This window comes from Hylobates moloch, unplaced genomic scaffold (assembly GCF_009828535.3).
Source record: "Hylobates moloch isolate HMO894 unplaced genomic scaffold, HMol_V3 SCAFFOLD_18, whole genome shotgun sequence".
Classification (NCBI taxonomy): domain Eukaryota; kingdom Metazoa; phylum Chordata; class Mammalia; order Primates; family Hylobatidae; genus Hylobates; species Hylobates moloch.
Genome location: NW_026652293.1, coordinates 11,184,121 through 11,202,312, shown reverse-complemented (window position 1 = coordinate 11,202,312; position 18,192 = coordinate 11,184,121). Strand labels below are relative to the sequence as shown.

Below are 18,192 nucleotides of genomic sequence, written 5' to 3'. Positions count from 1 at the left end.
TCTAAACTCAAAATGAAGGAGCCATGCCTAGAGAGGAGCTGTTCAGGCCCGCTGGCAGGGTTTGTACGTGGGTGGCCAGGTCTGACCCCAGGCAGCCAGGAGCTGGATCTGGTTTCTCCATTCAGCAAGCCCTGCCTCTGGCTTTGCTCTGCCCTGTGTTTCCTGCCAAGCGGAAATCCCTGGTCACTGACTTGGGGAAGAGGTCAGGGAGGGAAGATTCTTTTCCCCTGATGTCACCCAGCTGTTTGTAACCCAAGCAGCAGCAGAACAAGCACACTTGATGTCATGGTTGAAGAATTCAGTCCTGTCCTGGGGCGCAAAACAGAGGCAAAGAAGCATGACCGATGCAAAGGGTTCCTAGACTGCAAATGTCATTTCTCTTTCTGACCCCCACTGGTTGTAGTAAGGTCTGCAGAGACAGTATCACCTAGCCGTCATGTGCTCCAGCCCTCTTGGGGGGAAAGGAGAAGGCCACAGCCTATTGGCAGAGTAAAAAGCTCACATTCTCAGCCAGGAGACCCTCAGGTGATAAATCCAGTCCTTCTGAGAGGCTCATGCCCCTCACCCTACCCAGCCTCAGGGACTGAAGCAGCAAGACAAGATAGATGTTAAAGGATCTGGGCTCATGCTCCCTCAGGTGGGCAGCTCCCATCCCTGGCTTGCCTTCACTGCCCCCATGCTGTTGGACCTGATGGACAAGCACACATCTAACCAATGGTGTTCCTGGAGGACAGGTGCTGGTGTAAACTGACAAAATGGTAGCTGCTGGTCTGTCCTCAAGGAGAGGAGACAGGTGGAAGTGGGAACTGAAGGAGTTTTACTCTTCGCTGGTCTTTGGGGGCGATGCTGTCCCACTCTCCCTTTCCCTAAAAATTCTGAAGCCCTATCCCTGGTCCCTAACGTCTTTGCTTCAGAAGTTAAAGACATTTCAAGTTATTTGGAAAGAGTCAATTGAGGACTTTGTAGAAATTGTTACTTTTCAAATTCCCATTTCCCAGGGCCAGCCTCCCTCTTGTCATTGGGCTCAGACTGTGGCTGTACCCTAAGCCCAGCTCTCCTGGAAGGGAATTCAAGAATATAGTCCCCACCACCACCCTGCCCTGCCCAGCTTCCCAGACAATGTTCCCCGGCACCACCACACTCCCCACAATTCCGCAGCCTGGCATGTGTCCTCAGGAGATGTGTGGGCCCCAGCACCCACCAGAGTGCCAATCTGGTCTTCCCCCAACCCCAGGAGAGAGGGGACCTCAGCCCCTTTTGGTGCTTCCCTGAAGGGAGATTCTGGGTTAGAAGCCAGAGCCTCAGGACCATCTCGCCACCCTCACCCACCATACTGACCCTCACAGGCAGCTCCCACTCCCTCACCCCCACCTCAGCACAGCAAAAACAACCAGAGACACCCCCCACCCCCAGGTTTCTTTCAGCTCATTTCTTTAATAAGGAGACGCAGCTCATTACAAAATAACAGTTTGACAAGAGATCAGACAAGAACAAGAGTCCACATAAGGAAGATGGAGAGCATTGCCAAGCAGAGGTGGGAATGGGAGGGCAGGAGGCGAGGGCTGTACATGTGTCCTTCCTATGGAGACAAAGGCAGGGCTCCTGGTGGGCTGACCTGGGCAAAGCTAGGCTCTGCCAGCCCCTGATTTTGAAGTTTTCAGCCCCAGGGTTTTCAGAAAGCAGCAAATCAAGTCCTTAGATGGGCAGGAGTCAGGGCAGAAGGGTCAGCATCTTTGAAGCGGCCCCCCCTAAAGTCCTGATCGCTAAGGCAGGTGGGATGGAGGAACTCCTGGTGCCCCATGCACACTGCTCCCATCACCTCACCAGACAGACGCTCTCTCAACTCTTACCTCAATTTCTGTCTCTGCTGTGGGTGTGGAGAGTGGGAGGGCCCCAGAGAGAGCCGGAGGAAGCGAGACATGTCTTCACTGGTCCAAGCACCTGATTCCAGCCTGCTCTGAAATGGTCCCCTCCACCTTCCCCGCTCTTTCATGTCCCAACACAAAGGTCCCTGGGACTTCTGTGTGCCCCCAAGTTGTGGTTTGTGCAGGGCGAGCCTGCCTCGCCACCTCTGGCCTCGTTGAATGCGCCCTGCCTGATTCCCCTCCCGTTCTCTCTCTCCTTCCTCATACTCATCCAGTTGCCAGGCCTGAGGCAACCTGGGCTCTTCCCATGCAGTACTGCCCTCAGGTGCCCCATGGGGCCAGGGGCGGCAGGCAGGGGGGCTACCTGTCCCTCTCAGTTCAACAGGATGACCTGGGGCCTTGGAAGCCCCCAGGCCCCTCTACTCGCCTCTGCTACTTGGTGCAACTGGCTGGGGCTTCTCTGGAGGGGCAGGTGTGAAGGTCAGGGGGCTTAGTCCACACCTGCTCTGCCTGAGCCTCTCTCACAGCTGGACGTGCCCACCCCACTCGGGAGCCCTGAGGTTGCCCTGCTATTGGGCTGCTTTCTGTCAGACTGCAGGAGGATGCATGAGGGAAGAGCGTCAGCCCCTGTATTCACTGACCTCTCCCTGAGTCCCTCCTCCATCACCACCCACAGACCCTCACACTACAGAGGTCAGTAAGCAGGGATGTTTCTGTCATCCCTGGCTGAGCCGCTGACTGGCTGCTCCTGAAAATCCTGGTTGCCTCCACAGGGACCCCAGGAAAGGTATCCAGAACCATGGAGTCCCACTGCTGCCTGCTCCTCACCCAGCATAGAGATGGAGCTGAACTGTGAACCCAGGCCGAGGAAGCCAGCTCGGGCAGGGCCAGCATGGGCATCTCTTAAGGCCCCACCAGAAGCCCTGGACACCGTCCATTCTCATGACATGGGACTGAGGGAGCAGGAGGGGGTGACAACAGGTGAGCCCTTCAGAAGTGTTCTGTGGGGAGCCAGTTGGAGGGACATGGGGGCTCCTGGGAGGAGCCAAGGGAGACCAAATCTCCAGCAGGAGGCCCCCTTTATGGCTTTTCAGTGAATTCAAACAGTGGGAGGAAGGGGCACACCACACATACACAGAACATGGAAGCTACTGGGATGCCAGATACCAGGCTGGACACTGCACCGGGCCCCGAGGGTTGGCTCTGCAGGCAGATGTGCAGCAAACAGGCCTTCAGGGCGACAGGGTCTTCCAGCATCTCCAAGGCAGGGCTGGACTGGAGCAGGCACCGACTCTCGCCCACTGATGACTCCCATGGGGGGTTTCCCGATGGGAGGAGGCAGGGGTGGGGCTGGGGAACAAAGACTTTACATGACATAAAATCAAAGGAGCAGCCTCAACCAATTCTGTAAAATGGGTTTGAGGTTGGGGATCAAGGGGAATCTCAGCATTGCCATGCGGCTATTTACAGAAAGTTATAGACATGCATCTTGATTAAACAAGATTCTGTTCATATGTTTCTAGGTAATTATCTTTTATATATAATTAAATATACATGGATGGGGCAGATGAGGCTCAAATGGCTTCAGAAGGTACTTATTTTGTTGTCGCTTAAAAAATAAACTAATTCATGTGTCTTCAAGTCACAGTGTCCCCTTCTCAATATTGCAGTTCAAAAAACTGGTTAAGTCAAATCCTTGGGGTTCCTGGCCCCTTGGGACCAAAGGGAGAGGGGGAAAAGTCATAGGGTAGGGTTCCCAGACACAATGCAGGATGGCCAGTTACATTTGAATTTCAGATAAACAACAAATTATTTTTTAGTATAATATGTCCCAACTATTGCCTAGGACATATTTACACTTAAAAATTGTTTGTTGTTGAACTGAAATTCAAATGTAACTGGGCATCCTGTATTTTTATTTGCCAAATCTGGCAACCATAGCATGGGGCTCTGGGCCACCAGGATCTTGGGACTCCTCCCTGCCTGCCACCAACCAGGGCTCTGAGAAAGGGCCCCAAACAGCTTTAGGTGGGAGGGGCAGAGGAAAGGGAAGGGAAGGGGCAGAGCAGAGGATATGAGGGCAGTTCCTGGCTCAATCTCTTGCTACCTTTGAGTGGGAGGGGACGCCCTCAGGGACAGTTTTTCTGTGAGGCTGGGTGAGACCCAGGACTCGGATGCCTTATGAATTAACCTAGGACATTAAGAGAACAAGGAAGCTCTCACTCCCCAAGCCCAACGAGGGTCTTCAACCTCTTTGCTATCACCCACCCTTACCCCCACCCCACTGCCTGGAGGCAGGTTCATAAGAGAGCTGCTTTTACCCGCAGGAGGGCTGTAGTGACCCCTCTTCTCCCTCTCGCTGAAGCCTTGGGCCAGCAAAATCATCCCACACTGATTCTGCAGAGACATAAGTTATGTATGCTTTCCCAGGAAGAAAAAAGATCAGGATCTGAGACTGTGGCCTAATCCCTGCTATCTCATCCTCTAGCTGAGGGACTTCAGGAAAGTCACTTCTCATTCATGCCGAGCACCTGCCTACTGTCTGAGATTGCCCCAGCATTCCTTACCCAGCCTTCCCCAGGCCTCAGCTTCCACTTCCAAAGTCCAAAAATCTGCCTGTAGCTCTGGCAGAGTTAGCATCCCTTCTGGAACAATTATTCAGGGAGGAAGAAGAAAACAAACTTTCAGACTTTACCCCAGTTTCTGGGTGGGATTAGGCTTGGGTTTTCACGGTCTCAGCTTCTCTAAAAATCACCTCTATACTACTTTCCTTTCTCTGGAACAGACTTTGAGATGAAAACTCACAGCCCCAGAGGCGTCCAGAACCCCTTACTAGCCAGACACCCTAACTCTATCCTGCTTAGTGCCTACACCCCAGTACCCTGACATACCCAGAAATAAACCTGCCTGGCAGTGAGTGTTTGGCATGATGCCCTGTGGTTTGAGCTACGTCAGCCCTCAGGTATGGAAAACACACAAGCAGAAGCATGTTCCCATCAAGCCCATGGACCAAGACAGATGCCATCTGCTAGGTGGCACATCAGGACCAGCTGGGACCTGGGGAAGGCACTGCTCCCCACACCCACACTGGCTCCACACTGGTGCCAACATTCAAAATCACTCAGCAACCTGTCCCCACCCCTCAAGGCTCCTCACTAGCAGTGGGCTCAGAGTAATAAAAATCCAGCCCTGGTCACCAGGCACATGGACACCCAGACCACCAGAGGTTCCTACCATTGCTTTTCCTCCCTGTCAAGGGAGTGCAAATCTTGGGCTTTGGAAGGGCTGAATGAAGTTCATGAATGGAAAAGAATCCAGGTGGTAGAAGGTGAATTGGGAAAGGGCAAAGGAGTAAAGGTAGAGGGGATATTGACAAGGGGGTCTCCATGAATGAGTCTGTGAGATATGGGTGAGGAGGATGAGTCTGGGGAGAGACCCTGAGAAAGCACCAAAATCCCATAACTCTGGGGATGGGAGAAGAGTCCAGTGACTTCTAATGTCCATACCAGGAAATCCCACTCTGGCCACCCAGATTCTGAAAACACCCTATTGTCCTACAACTCTCTACCATGACCACACCTTTGGTCCCAAGGACCGCAGTTCATAATCCTGATCAGAGTCTTACCTTCCCATCATTAAGTACACACACACACACACCAGTAAAAATATAACTTCCCATGTACCACTAACAAGACAAAGAAGGATCTCCGAGAGACAGGCAGGCTTCCCAGTCTGTTTCCGGTGGGGGTATTCCCTCATTTCCCTCACTCCTGCATCCAAAAAACAAAGCAAAACCAAAAGCCCCTTCCTCCTTTTTTAAAATAAAATAAAAAGACACTGCAACTTCTTCACACTGGATCCTCAAAGCCTAATTCCCTCCAACACTGTCCATCTGTCTTGGGTGTCTACAGGAAGCTGAAGTGGCCAGATGGGGCAGGATAGAGATGCTGCCATTTGTGCTGGGAAAGAGAGATACTCAGGCTTCTGGAGAAGCCATGAGTTTTCTGTGGTGAAAAAATGGCAAGGGCCTGAGGGCTTCATGGATGGAAAAGAGAGGCCAAAAGAAGGCAGGCAAGGAAGGCTGGCCTCTGGCCACAAGGGGACCTCACTCTGTTGTCTAGGCTGAAGGTTTGGAAGAAGACTCAGTGCAAACCTGACTAACATATATATGGCTTTTATATCAGTGCTGGGGACAAAAGGTGAACAGGGAATGGGATACAACTGAGCATGGGTAGAAACCCTAGAAGGTCTCCTCTGCTACTCATTTGGAATGGATGCCATTTGTTTCTTAGCATTCATAGAGAGAAGCCCCCTAATGGTAGGACAGGTCCTCCCCATAGGTCTCCCTGGGCCACTCCAGCTACCTATCAGCTCTCCAGCATGGAGGGCAGAGGGCCAAGGGAGCAAGGAGTGGCAGTCTGGGGGGAATTCCAGTGCTCCCCTATATCTCCTCCCAGGAGATCTCAGCCATCTGTCCCCCATCGTCTTCTTACCACCCCCCTCTTACCTGGACCTCAGGAGAACTAAGAACATTTAAACTTTCCTTTTAAAGTTCTCTGGCTCTGCACAGATAACGTGTCTTCAGACAGTGTTGCTCCACTTAAAAGAGAAACAGAAGCAAAAGCACAATGGGGAATAAATGCAAATGAACTAGGCTGCTTATATTCTGGAAAGGGAGAAAGCATCTGTGTTTCCCACTGGATGGGGTGAAGATCCAGGAGTTTAATTTTGGTCTTTCTGGTAATGGGACTTCTGTTTCTTCATAGTTTGATATTTATTGTCAATAAGAGTGAGATTTTGGGACTGAGAGTCCCTGTTAGAGTCTGACCCAACTAGTGAATAGCTCATATCCATGAATGTCCCAGGAACCACACTTCTGGGGAAACCATGACTGGCAGGAGGAAGTCTTTGTTGGCATCGTTTGGTCCTAGTTCTGAACACATCCAGTCTTCACATCTTGCTGCCTCCCAAATAGCCACCAACAGGAGTATGAAAGCCCCGGTATCTGAACAGGATCCTGAGACTTTGCCATAGATGAGAGAAGATTTCCCACTTAGTGGACTTCTTCATGTCAGGGTCCCCAAAGAGCCTTCTTTTCTCACACAACTTTACTGTCCATGGCTCATTCCAGGAATGAAGAGAATGCTCAAAGACACACACACACACACACACACACACACACACACACACACACACACACACGATCATTGGCCACTGTGATGCCTTCCCTGTCAGGAAGCAGGATGTGCTGCCATTTTGTTGGTCCAGAAGGCTCAAAAAACAGGAAGTGCTGCAAGTTTGTGCCAGTAGAGGGCCTCGCTTGGGGTGAGGCAGATGTGAAGCTTTGAAACAGTTGAGGGAACTGTGACAGGGCATGCAGCAAGGGCAGCTCCTGGGACCATGAACAGAGCCAGGCTTCTCTTTCACCTCTTAGGGGACTCTCCTCACACAGCCATCAAAGGGAAGTTGGTCTTTAAAAAGAGAAAAACAAAGAAAAACAAGGACAGAACCACCCAACAAATGAAAGAAAAAAGAAAACCTCTAAGGTTGCATAACTGAGGTATTGATAGCTCTGGATCTTGTCAGTGTCCGTGAAAGGTGTGGGGTCCCAGCCGCTGCTGTCTACTTGTTCTTGCCCAGGAGTGCATCCACCTCCTCCTCAGGCTTGAGCGAGTGCCACTGGGCGATGGGCCTCCGGGGGTTGGCCAGCATGTCGGACCAGTGCCGCAGCTCTGTGCCCGTGGCGTTGCTGCCCACGAAGATCTTGCCTATGGCTTCGTTCTTGCCCAGTTTGTCGTAGTCCAGCACAGTGACCACTACCTGGACTTTCTGCAAGGAAAACAAAGGAGGGAGAGAGTTGGCAGACAGACTTGGGATCCCATGACCAAATTTATCCTCCATCAACCTCTACTCCAAATGATTGGGAAGGAAAGGCCTCCCGGGGCTCCTTGGTTTCATCTCTGCTCCAGTGAAGACTGAATTGACATGGAGGCAGAGGCCACGCCTTTGACAGCCTTTGTTTCTACCACTGGGCATTTATTGAGGATGTACTGTGCTGTAGACACTGTTAAGCACTTGTAGGGGGAGAAGAGGGAAGGAAAAATGAAAAGATGAATTTCACCTCCTCAATGAGATCAGCAGACATGTAACTGAAAACTTACAACATGAAGTGATAAAGGTTATGCTAGAGAGATGGGCACAAGGTACTGTGGAAACTTAGAGGAGGTGACAGTCCTGCTGGGGCCAATCAGAAAAGGCTTCACAGAAGAGGTGATTGGGACATGAAGTCTGAGAATTTCTCTAGGAGGAGAAAAGAAGGAAGAGGATTCCAGGAAAACAGATTTGCTTGGGTAGAGGCATAGAGACCTGTGAGTGCATTTGGCATCTGAGAAACATTAGACATTCAGTCATTGAGGTATAGGGTGAGAAGCAGTGAGGCAGGAAATGAGGCTGGTAGAGTAGGTTGGAGTCAGCCAAGGAGTTTGCATCTTGTCTTTCAGGCAAGCAGTAGGGGACTCCTGACGACTTTAAGAAAAGGAGTGTCATGGACATTTGAGAGAGAGAGCCCTGGCATTGAGGTGGAAGATTTACTGGAGGAGGAGTGGGCGTAATGGCAGGGAAGAGACCCATTGGAGGATGCTGGAGGGTCTGGGAGGATGGATCCCGAATACCTGAACCAAGGCAGGGACAGTGGGGATGGGAAGTCAAAACCAGGTTGGAGAGGTATTTAGGGAGAGAATCAAGAGGACTTGATGATCAGCTGGATTTCCTGAATGCTCGATGCCTTTTTCCCCTGTGACTACAGCCAACTCAGATTCGTCCTTCAGGACCAAGCTCTCTCTGGGAAGCCTCACTACAGTCCTCCGCTTCGTGGACATTGAAGCTGTCATCTCACTGTACTTTACTAGACTGTTTACTGGTGCCCTCCCGCTGTGAGGTACTTGAGAGCAAGGACTGTGTCGATTACACACTTATTTCCTCATCCCCTAGCAAGTGCCTAGCACTTAGGAAATGCTCAGTAAAGTATGCTGGATAAATGAGAAAGGAAAAAGGAAATAGTCAGTCTAAGGTGATGCCCAGGTTTCTGACTTGGGCCACAGGGTAGATGATGGACTGTGGGGTCACTCATTGAAAACAGAATTCAGATGAAACAGGCTTGGCTGGGAAGAGGTAGAGAGAAGAACATTACAATGGTTTTAGGCATGTTGAATTTGAGATGCCTGGGTCAGGATGCTCTAGATCTAAAATTCTCTGTAATGAGGACTTCTCTTGGATTAACATTATCACTGAGCTGCCCAATGTTCCCTTGAAGTATTCCATCAATAACATCATACACATCTCCATAGATGACAGTACCAACTCTGAAGATTCTCTTGCACCCTTGCCCCCAGCCCTCCTGGGGGGAGGAGAGGGGGTGGGATCAGCTCACTACAAAGAAGGAGAGACCAAGACTCCATGATAACCGACCACTCTGCAAGCCCCCAGCTGCGCCTGACTTCCCACCCAAATGGGTGGGTGGGTCTCTTGTCCTACCACGTCCAGATCCCACTCATACCCGGAAATAGTGACAACCAGACCTCATCTCCAACATTTACAGAACTTGCTGGTGAGAAGGAAGGAAAAGTAGAGAAGGCCGGAAGGGTGGAGGGAAAGAGGAGAGGAAGCAGATCAGAGGAGGAGATGGGAAAGACCTAGAGAGCAGTGGAAGTGGGGCAGGGATGGCCAAGACAGGATGTGGCTGGAGAGGATGGAGGCGGCGGCCACTCCCACCCTCTCAGCCAGCTCCCAATCCCTCTGGCACCTTTGCTACACCCCCATATATCTGTGTGCATGACCATGGTCCTTCAAGTCCTAAAGGAATGATTTGCAGAATTTTTTGAATTAGTTCACGTTTATCTCCTCAGAAAAGGGGGATCCCTGAAGCACTTGGGAAGGAGGCCCCACCCAGGCACCATTAGACCTCGAGCCTTCCCCCACCAAGAAAGGCTGTTCCATGGTCTCTAGGTGAGTTCCCTCTCTTCAACCTCCCCATACATCTTTGCCTCCCCAAACCCTGCTCTATGCCTAGGACCCCAGGGCTCCAGCACCTGAATCTGCTCGAAGGGGATCTCAAAGCTGAAGGACTCATTGAAGTATGGGTTCAGGGTCTTCTTCTTCACGGTTGTCTTCTTCTTCTTGAGCCGCTTGCCATTCTGCATCAGGTGGATCTTCACATAGGGGTCTGCGGAGGGAGAATCCCAACCCCAGAGAGGTTCCCCTTAGCCCCCAGCCTTCCTGCCAAATGTACCAAGGCCTGCCCAGAGCATCGGTCAAGATGGGGTCTTCACTCCGCTGAGACCAGGCCCTCAGCCCCAGGTCATGCCATCCAGTTCAAAGGTGGCAAAAGGCTTCATCTCCAGGAGCAACTTTCACCAGTTGGTTGTGGCTTCCTGAAGCATTGGGTGGGGGGCATTTCTGAGTCTAAGTAAGGCTTTGTGAGAAAGAGTCTGGGGATTCATCTGTGATCCTGTACTGGGGAGGGGGTGGGGAGTGCTGAAGTCAGGACACACATCTGCTGGGTCATGACCCCAATCCAATCCTCCTAATCTTGCAGATGAGAAACTGAGGCCAAAGAACAGAAATGACCTGCCCGAGGTCACACAGCGGGTCAGTGACAGAGCCGGAGCTGGCATTGAAACGTGCTGGTCGGAGCCCATGCCCAGGGCTGATTCTCTGGGAAGGCAGCTGAGGCAGCAGGCTTCATCCCCCAGAGCCCTGTGCCATGGGCCAGCCCCATTCACTGCCAGGTAAATGTGATATTCAGAGCATCTTCCACCACCTTCCCTCACCCTCCCTTTCCCAGGGCAGAGCCAGCAGAGCTTACAGCCTCTTCTGGAAACGTCCCGATTATGGTGTCACGCTTTGGGCGAAGCCCTGCTTATTTCCCTGGGAGAAGTAAAATCCTAAGTCACAAACTTATCTGGGGATGAAATTTCTCTGATCCTTTTCTCTGTAGCCCACAATGCATGGCCAGAGAGCGCTGGGAAGGCAGCTCTGATGGGGGGACAAGGGGCCCTTGGAGAAAAGGAGGGGCTGGGAAGCCAAGGCTCCCCCGCTCCTCGAGGAGACATCTCAGTCCCAGGGCAGCAAAGTGTTCGTCTTCACTGGAGTGTGCAAACTCTGGGACTCAGTGCTGACTGGCTCGCTGGTGCCACCCAATGGCAGCCAGTAGCTCTCCACATACCTGAAAGGCCGCCCACGTCCATCTTCTTGAGGTTCTTAGCTTCTAGGATGCAGACAGTGAGCTTCCCGGCTGTGGGCACATAGCGCAGGGAGGTGCAGATGTCGCCCAGCTTCTCTGGCTGTCCAGGAGAAGAGCAGGACTTGGGTCATCTCAGCCATCCTAGTGCCTCTCTCATGGCTGACCTCTTTCTTGCCAAAATTAGCAAGGCAGTGATGTGTCCCTGCCTCCCTCATCACCAGTCCCCGTATATGTGATGGCCGAGAAGGTCTTCCAGCATCTGACCTTGGGGCCCCCGATGCAGTGCAACAAAGTCCCTGAAAGTGACAGGTTGGGACCTCAGGAGCCGTGGGCTGAGGATGCTGACAGATGAGGGGGGTAGAGGACAGCTGCGGTGGCAGGACTGAGGGAGGGATCCCTGGGTGGATCTGGGATTTGGGAGGTTGGGAGTATGTTTGGGCTCCCACCCCAGGCCCTGGTAAGGTGGGAAGGAGTGCAAGAAGCGGGTAGGTTAGCCACGTGTCCACCACCAAGGGCCCTGGGGGACTGAATGTCTCAGAAGCCTTCTTTCCCTGAGCAGTCCCACCCACCAAGATCTCTCCTTGTGGACCATTCCACTTGTAGTATGATTTGTGGTTTTTGGAGCAATTTGCATCCCTTTTGTTACTATCACTGCAACTCTTTCATGTAAACAAGACAAGAATTCTTCGTAACCAATGAGAAATGAGGTTCCCAGAGGCCATGGTTTGCTCAAAGTCACACAACAATTTAGCACTGTAGGCAGGCTGAGGACCCAGGGCTCCTAATTCCTAAGGCCAACACCACACTGCAGAGTCAAAGCTGCTCAAAGTCAAAGCCACCCAGGGCAAGACTGACTACATTACACAGGTCCTGGTTCAGGTGTGCTGGCCTTCCTCCCAGGCACAGGGGACAAAAGGGAAAAAAGGATGTCTTAAGCTTCTCTACTCAGCCCTCCATCACTGCTGAGAGTGTGCCAGGTAGCAGGGCCGGGGCCAAGACAAATGATTGATGCCCAGAAGGAGGAATGGCTAAAATGGAGTTTTAGGTACACAGCAATTGCTCAGCAAATATTTAGTGAGTGAATGGATGCTGTAGCAGTTCTGGGAGGACAAGTCCCTCTGCTGAGTATCCTTTAGAACAAACATGAGCTTTTCTTATGGGTAAAACTGAGGCACAGAGGCATGAATCACTGGCCTTAGGTAATAGCAGCAGCTTAGGAGTAACAATAATAATGGTGTTTTTATTTATTTGAGTACCTACCAAATACCAGTCGCTGCGCTAGGCGCTTTATGCAGGTAATGAATCCTCATCTGTAAAAAAAAGACTAAAGGAGGGAACCCGAGTCCAAAGAGTGTAAGCAACTTGCCCAGGGTCACACAGCCAGGCAGTGTGGAGCTGGGATCCTAACACAGGTCATCTGCCTCCAAAGCCCACCCTGTTGCCATCATGCCAAGAGGTGGAAGCCCACCTGTACATTCGTCTTTCCGCCCAACCTGGCCTCATCTCTGCTCTTACCTCCTCCTTTTCCCCGCCTTGTAGGTCTCTCCACTCCTCAATGGGCTGGCCGAGGTCCACTGTGTTCATAGGCACCTTTACCTCTCCAATGATGTCATGTTTGGAGAAGCGGTCAAAGTCATAGATGGCCATCACCAGAGTTTTGCCCCCAAGCTCCTGGTATGGCACCTGCAGGGCACAAGCAGAATCAGAGGGGGCCAGAGCGACTCACGCACCTCCAGGGGTGCTATGGGCAGGGGCCTGTATTCCAGCCCACAGAGTCCCGGTTAGTGTGCGGAGACAGAGAAAGACCAAGGCTTTTGGGGAGCAGAGTGTGAGGGTGGGGTGGGAGGGATCCCGATCCTCCAAAGAGGCCGGGGGAGCCCTGCAGTCCAGGCTGCCATTGTTCCAGGCTGAGCCATGGCTAAGGACCAAGGAAAGGTCTGTAGAACTCAGCAGAGAATTGGGATCAGGGAGGGAGCTGGAGTCACCCTTCCAGCCCTCAGCACCTTGAAGGTGAAGGTTTCATTGAAGGCAGGGTTCAGTGTCTTCCGATGGACTTTGGTCTCATATTTCTTCTTCTTGTCAGGAAGGAGGAAGACCTTGACATAAGGGTCTGAGGTGCCTCCCATGTCCAGGGCAGGCAGTTCAGCAGCCTGCAGAACGCCCACAGTAAGCTGTAGAGAGAGATGGGGAGAAGGGGCCTGAGTCTCAGGACTGCTCCAATACCACAACTGGCCCCAGACCCAGCACCCACCAATTCCTTCGCAGAGGAGGCAGTTGGGACAGAGAAATGGGGGGAGGCTGGTGCTAGAGAGGAAGATTGGTCTCCATTTCCATCCCAAAGAATTTGGAATGGCATTTAGAGAACCTGAGAAAGGGAAATTGCCTTGCCCAAGGTTGGTGGGGAGGTTAATAGCATAATCAACTTAGAACCTTCCCCAAAGCAGGCTGGTGGCCAAGCCAGCATCAATGTCCAGAGCTATAGGCCTTGCAGTTTCCATCCTGCCTCATTCTATGGAAAGGAGCAGTGCCCACACATCTCTGAGGGAGCTGTTTCTATCCCCCTTCCACCCAACTCCCAGGCCTGTCCCCATTCCCCACTCTGCCCCCACAGCCCTACATACCTGATTAGCCTGAAAATCATAGTCCAGGGAAAACTGCAGTTTGCCCAGGTTCTCTGGCTCTTTCTCCTCCTCCCCTTCGCCTTCCCCCTCAGTCAGGCCTGTCTCTGCGTCATCGTCATCCTGTGGGAGCTGGGGGAGAGAGGGAACAAGTTAAAAGGGGAGGACAGAGCAGCCTGGCTTGGCACAGGGTGACCAGCCCCTCTGTGGTAGACCCTGACTCAGAGCTGTGTGTGGTGGGGGTAAAAGAGGGAACGTGGCCCTGCCATGGGACCCTCCTTCACGGCCCATCAGAACCCCTAGGTGGCTCCTCTACCCCCAGCCCTGTGTTTGAGACATGGCTCTGGTTTGGGTACCACTCTCCTGCCTCTGATGCACAGTGCACTATGGGACCAGGCCCTGTGCCAAGTGCTCCATAGCTTCTGGGGGCTGTTGTGGGGGTGGGATTTACTTCCCTTGTAAGCCCTCTCCCAAACACTTTCCCCAGCTCAGGCCCCACGCATCCTGGGCGAGACATACCAGAAGTACGGTCCAGGCAGACAGGAGCAGAGTAAGCCCACAGAGGTGGAGAGAGAAAGAAGAAAGTGATGTAAGAGAAAATCCTGCAGCTCAAACCAGCCCCTGAAGTCACCACAGCCACTCATCAAGACCAGGAAGGGCTACACCCAAAGTCACCCTAGAACCCCTCCCAACACACTCTCACACTCACACACACTGCAGGTTCCTTTTGGGCCCACATACATACACATACCTGCATGTGCACGGACATATACACACACACACATGCACTCAAAGGCCATTTAGATCCCTGGCTTCTGAGATCAAGCCCTTCCCTCCATCCTCTATATGGATTCCTTGAGCAAGAGATTCCTCCTAGTCACCCCCCAAACAAACATGGGGGAAAGGGAAGCACGCAGGGGCCTCTGCAAACTTAAAAGAAGAAAAGGAGCTTTCTAGGCTGACCAACACCAAAAGACAGGGGAAAATAAATTATGATATGATTAATGATGGATTCCACTTGGCTCTGTCTTGGTGCCTCAGGGCCACTCTTCTGCCTCATTTGATTCCCGCCCCATGCCCAGTTAGATGCCTCCCATGAGATATTGTCCTTCAGTCTCTCTGGCAGGAAAACACAGGGTTAACTGATGGTGTCTTGCTGGTGGGGGGGTGTCTCTTTCCAACATTTTGTCCCAGTAGCCTCATTGGGAAGTCAATATATTGTTCTCCTTCACTGTCTTTCCAGGGATGAGTTCATGCTAACACAGGAATAAGGCCCCCCCTCCCAGGGGCCTCCAGGTAGATGGTGTTATACTAGAGATGTAACTGAGAGAGCCAAGTTTTAAGGAGGGGAGCAGGTTTGGCTGTGGAAGCCCAGGAGCCTTTGCTTCCCCTTTCAGCATCAGGAAAGCCTGGGCTGAGCCCCTTCCAGTCCCCCTCACAACCAGTGTGCCCTACCTGACCCCCTTTCATGTCCTTCATGTTCATGGCATTCTTCATGCCTTTGCCCTTCTCCTTCTTGTTCTTCTTCTTCTTGCAGCAGCACTTCTTGCAGATGCAGAAGCAGCAGGTGAGAAGCAGGAGCCCAGCAACCACAGCAATGGCGATCAGTGCCCAGGGTGGTACTGCCCACACAGAGAAGATCCCGGGGTCAGCAGTGCCATGCCTTGCAGCCCCTGACCCCGTAGCATTGGCAAAAATGGGTGAGGAATATGACTGCCCTCCCACAATAATGCCCACACCCCACATTTTAAAAGCCACACACTCATGAGTGATTTGTATGTAAGGTGCATATACTTTGCATGCCTTTTCATTCATGTTTTTTTTTTTTTTTTTCCTACTGCCCTTGTTGGTATAGCCTGCTAGCTGAGAGGCAGCAACCAGGTGTATGCATGGAAGAATATCAGTTTAGCTCTATTGAGTTTTACTAGTGTGATCTATGGAGGACTGGCTCACTCTGGAGAGGATCGGATGATGCTTATCAGTCCTTTGGCCCCTGCCCCTTGTGCCAAGTCTTGAGAGGGCTGATGCATAGCCGGATAGGCAGGCCAAGCTCCTTAAGATTGAGTCTAGACCTAGACCGCTACTGGGCTTTGCAAAACCCATCTGGGGATGGGTCCTGGGCTGCTTTCTGTGGTTCTGAAGCACCATCTCCCACCAGTGTGGCTGCTCCCCCTTAATCTGCATCTCTGGTGTCTCCTATACAGCCTCTGTCAGAAATTCAAAAGCAGAGAGGGCTTTTATTTTCTATCTTCCAAAATAAATTTCAAAGTATTATTGGCAAACTTGAATAGTGACTTCTGTTTCATAATTTTTCATCGCCTTTTGGTTTCATCTTTAGACAGTTATTTAAGTTATAAGAACTTTTCTTCCCCTGAGAAGTTGACACACATAAACTCCCTTGTTTGCCACATTAGTGGCAGACCCTACTTCCCCCTCCCCAATTCCTGCAGGGGCTCTCCAAAAACCCAGCCTGAAATCTAAGCATTAGGAAAGAGCCCAGCCAATCACATCCCAGTGGTATCCCCACCCTTCTTCACCTCTCCCAGACTCTAGCCTTGCCCCACCCTCTCAGCCAACAGGGACACTCACAGGGAATCTTGTTGATCTCATTGAAGAATTTCTCCTTCAGTTTGGCAAACATGTCCTCCTGGCTCTCCCCAGCACCCCCACTCTCGGTGGAGTTGTCCACGGGTCCAATGGGCATCATGGCGGTGGTGGTGGCAGGAGCCACAATAGGCTCCTGGTTCCTCTTGAAAATGTTCCTCATGGTGGCAGAGGGAACAGCTGGGGACGAGAGGGGAAGAGGGCAGGGTGAGCATCCCAGAGGTCGTCTTCCCCTCAGAAAGCCCTGCCCAAAGGACCAGGAGAAGCTCTTTATAGATCAAAGATATTTTACATAATATTAACAACTGTAGTAAACCAATAATAATAGACATCATCCAGTTAGTACACAGTCAGCCTGGGCAGCATAGCAAGACCCTATCTTTAGAAATTTTTTTTTTTAATTAGGCATGGTGGAGGCTGAAGTGACAGAGGATCACTTGAGTCCAGGAGTTTGAGGTTACATGAGCTATGGATGATTAAGTAAGGTTCTGTCTCTTAAAAAAATAGTAGTACATGTATGTGTCAAGCACTATGCAAAACACTTTCCATGCATTATTCATCTAATCCAAAAAAATAACCTAATGGTTTTTATCGTTTCCATTTAATAGATAGGGAAACAGGTTCAGAGAGGTTAGACAGTTTTTCCAAGGTCACTTAGCTGTAAGTTCTGAAACTGAGGTTTGAACTGGTCTGCCCAACTCCAGAGCCTGTATAGCTAATCACTCTCCTATATCTCATTTAAATCTAACCTCACCACTCTAGGAAGGAGACAAGGTTTTACACTGAGGGCTCCTCTTTCAACCTCTCTCCTTGACTTCCAAGGATTTCTAGATATTACTCTGCCTAGAATCTCTGCCCAGCTCCATGAAACTTGAACTCTCCTCATCCCTGACTGCAATTCCTCCTCCTGCCCTCCGAGACTCCTCAGCCCTCTGCGGTTTCTTCACGGGCTCCCTCAGTGCCCACTCAGGGTTTGTTTTGACCTCTCCTGTAGGAAGACGGCACCCACATCTCCATCTCTAGCCCTTCCTCCCCGGTCTACTCTGTAGCCCCTACTCCAGGTTCATCTCTAGCCCTGCCCCCACATGCAGCTGCACATTAGCCTTCCCGCATCAAAGATGTGATATTTATTAATAACATAACTCAGACTTACTGTAGAAAATTTGGGGAGAAAGAGGGAAATCCCCCCATAATTCTACCCTCCAAAGTCAACTAGCATTTGGGGCATTCTATGCTGGTATTTTTCCTGAGTATGTTTTACATGTTGAGACCATACTATATATAGTTTTTTTGAAGATTTTTTTACATAAAATTTCATCATAAGCCTTTTCCTTTATTGTTATTATTAAATAGCTACATCATATCCTACTACATGGTAACACCATAATTTGTTTAGCCATTCCACTATTAGACATTTAGGCAGTTTTCAACTTTTTGCTAGTAAAACACTGAGCATAAATGTTGGTCTTCATTTAAGGCAATGTTCTTACGAGCTTCCAAACTCTGCCCCCCATAATTCTGTCCTCTCCACCAAGCTCTTTCTGCTCCTCGGGGCTATGCACTCATTTCTCAACTGAAAGTCCCATGAGGGCAGATCCTGTGTTGGCAACAGCACCCCTCGTGCCAAGCACACAGCGGGCACTCGGGGTATTTGTTGACTGAGCTCCTCTGAGGGAGCATAGCAGCATACACCCACAGGTATTCCAGGATGCAAGAATAAACAGCACAACTCCCTGAAGCATCCGTTTTACTGAATGGCAATTTACAGTATTTTTAAATTAAAACAAGCTGGAAATATAGAGTAGGATGCATACAGCACAAGAATTTAAAGAAAAAATGTGAGACTTTTCTCACTGCATGTTAG

General features: G+C 51.0%; 2 protein-coding genes across 6 annotated transcripts in view; one reads left to right on the top strand and one right to left on the bottom strand.

Annotated features, from left to right (window-relative positions):
* Positions 1 to 16,000, top strand: part of PPP1R12B (protein phosphatase 1 regulatory subunit 12B) — a 257,353-nt gene extending 241,353 nt beyond the window's left edge. For 2 of the 3 annotated variants that reach the window (XR_009210864.1, XR_009210861.1), the window contains one exon: positions 2,639 to 3,531. The gene's annotated coding sequence lies outside the window, so the exon portion shown is untranslated. Of the gene's footprint in view, positions 1 to 2,638; positions 3,532 to 9,769; positions 9,870 to 10,458; positions 10,652 to 15,261 lie in introns of those variants that run through there. The other variant, XR_009210862.1, reaches the window with a different exon arrangement.
* The window catches only part of SYT2 (synaptotagmin 2), a 118,442-nt gene continuing 107,709 nt past the window's right edge, over positions 7,460 to 18,192 (bottom strand). For all 3 annotated transcript variants that reach the window (XM_032136948.2, XM_032136950.2, XM_032136949.2), the window contains exons 2-9: positions 16,314 to 16,508; positions 15,180 to 15,346; positions 13,728 to 13,847; positions 13,110 to 13,277; positions 12,622 to 12,789; positions 11,089 to 11,206; positions 9,953 to 10,086; positions 7,460 to 7,694 (exon numbers count right to left, since the gene is read on the bottom strand). In XM_032136948.2, coding sequence (XP_031992839.1) covers positions 7,488 to 7,694; positions 9,953 to 10,086; positions 11,089 to 11,206; positions 12,622 to 12,789; positions 13,110 to 13,277; positions 13,728 to 13,847; positions 15,180 to 15,346; positions 16,314 to 16,491 — 1,260 coding nt within the window. In that variant the 5' untranslated portion in view covers positions 16,492 to 16,508 and the 3' untranslated portion in view covers positions 7,460 to 7,487. The remainder of the gene's footprint in view (positions 7,695 to 9,952; positions 10,087 to 11,088; positions 11,207 to 12,621; positions 12,790 to 13,109; positions 13,278 to 13,727; positions 13,848 to 15,179; positions 15,347 to 16,313; positions 16,509 to 18,192) is intronic.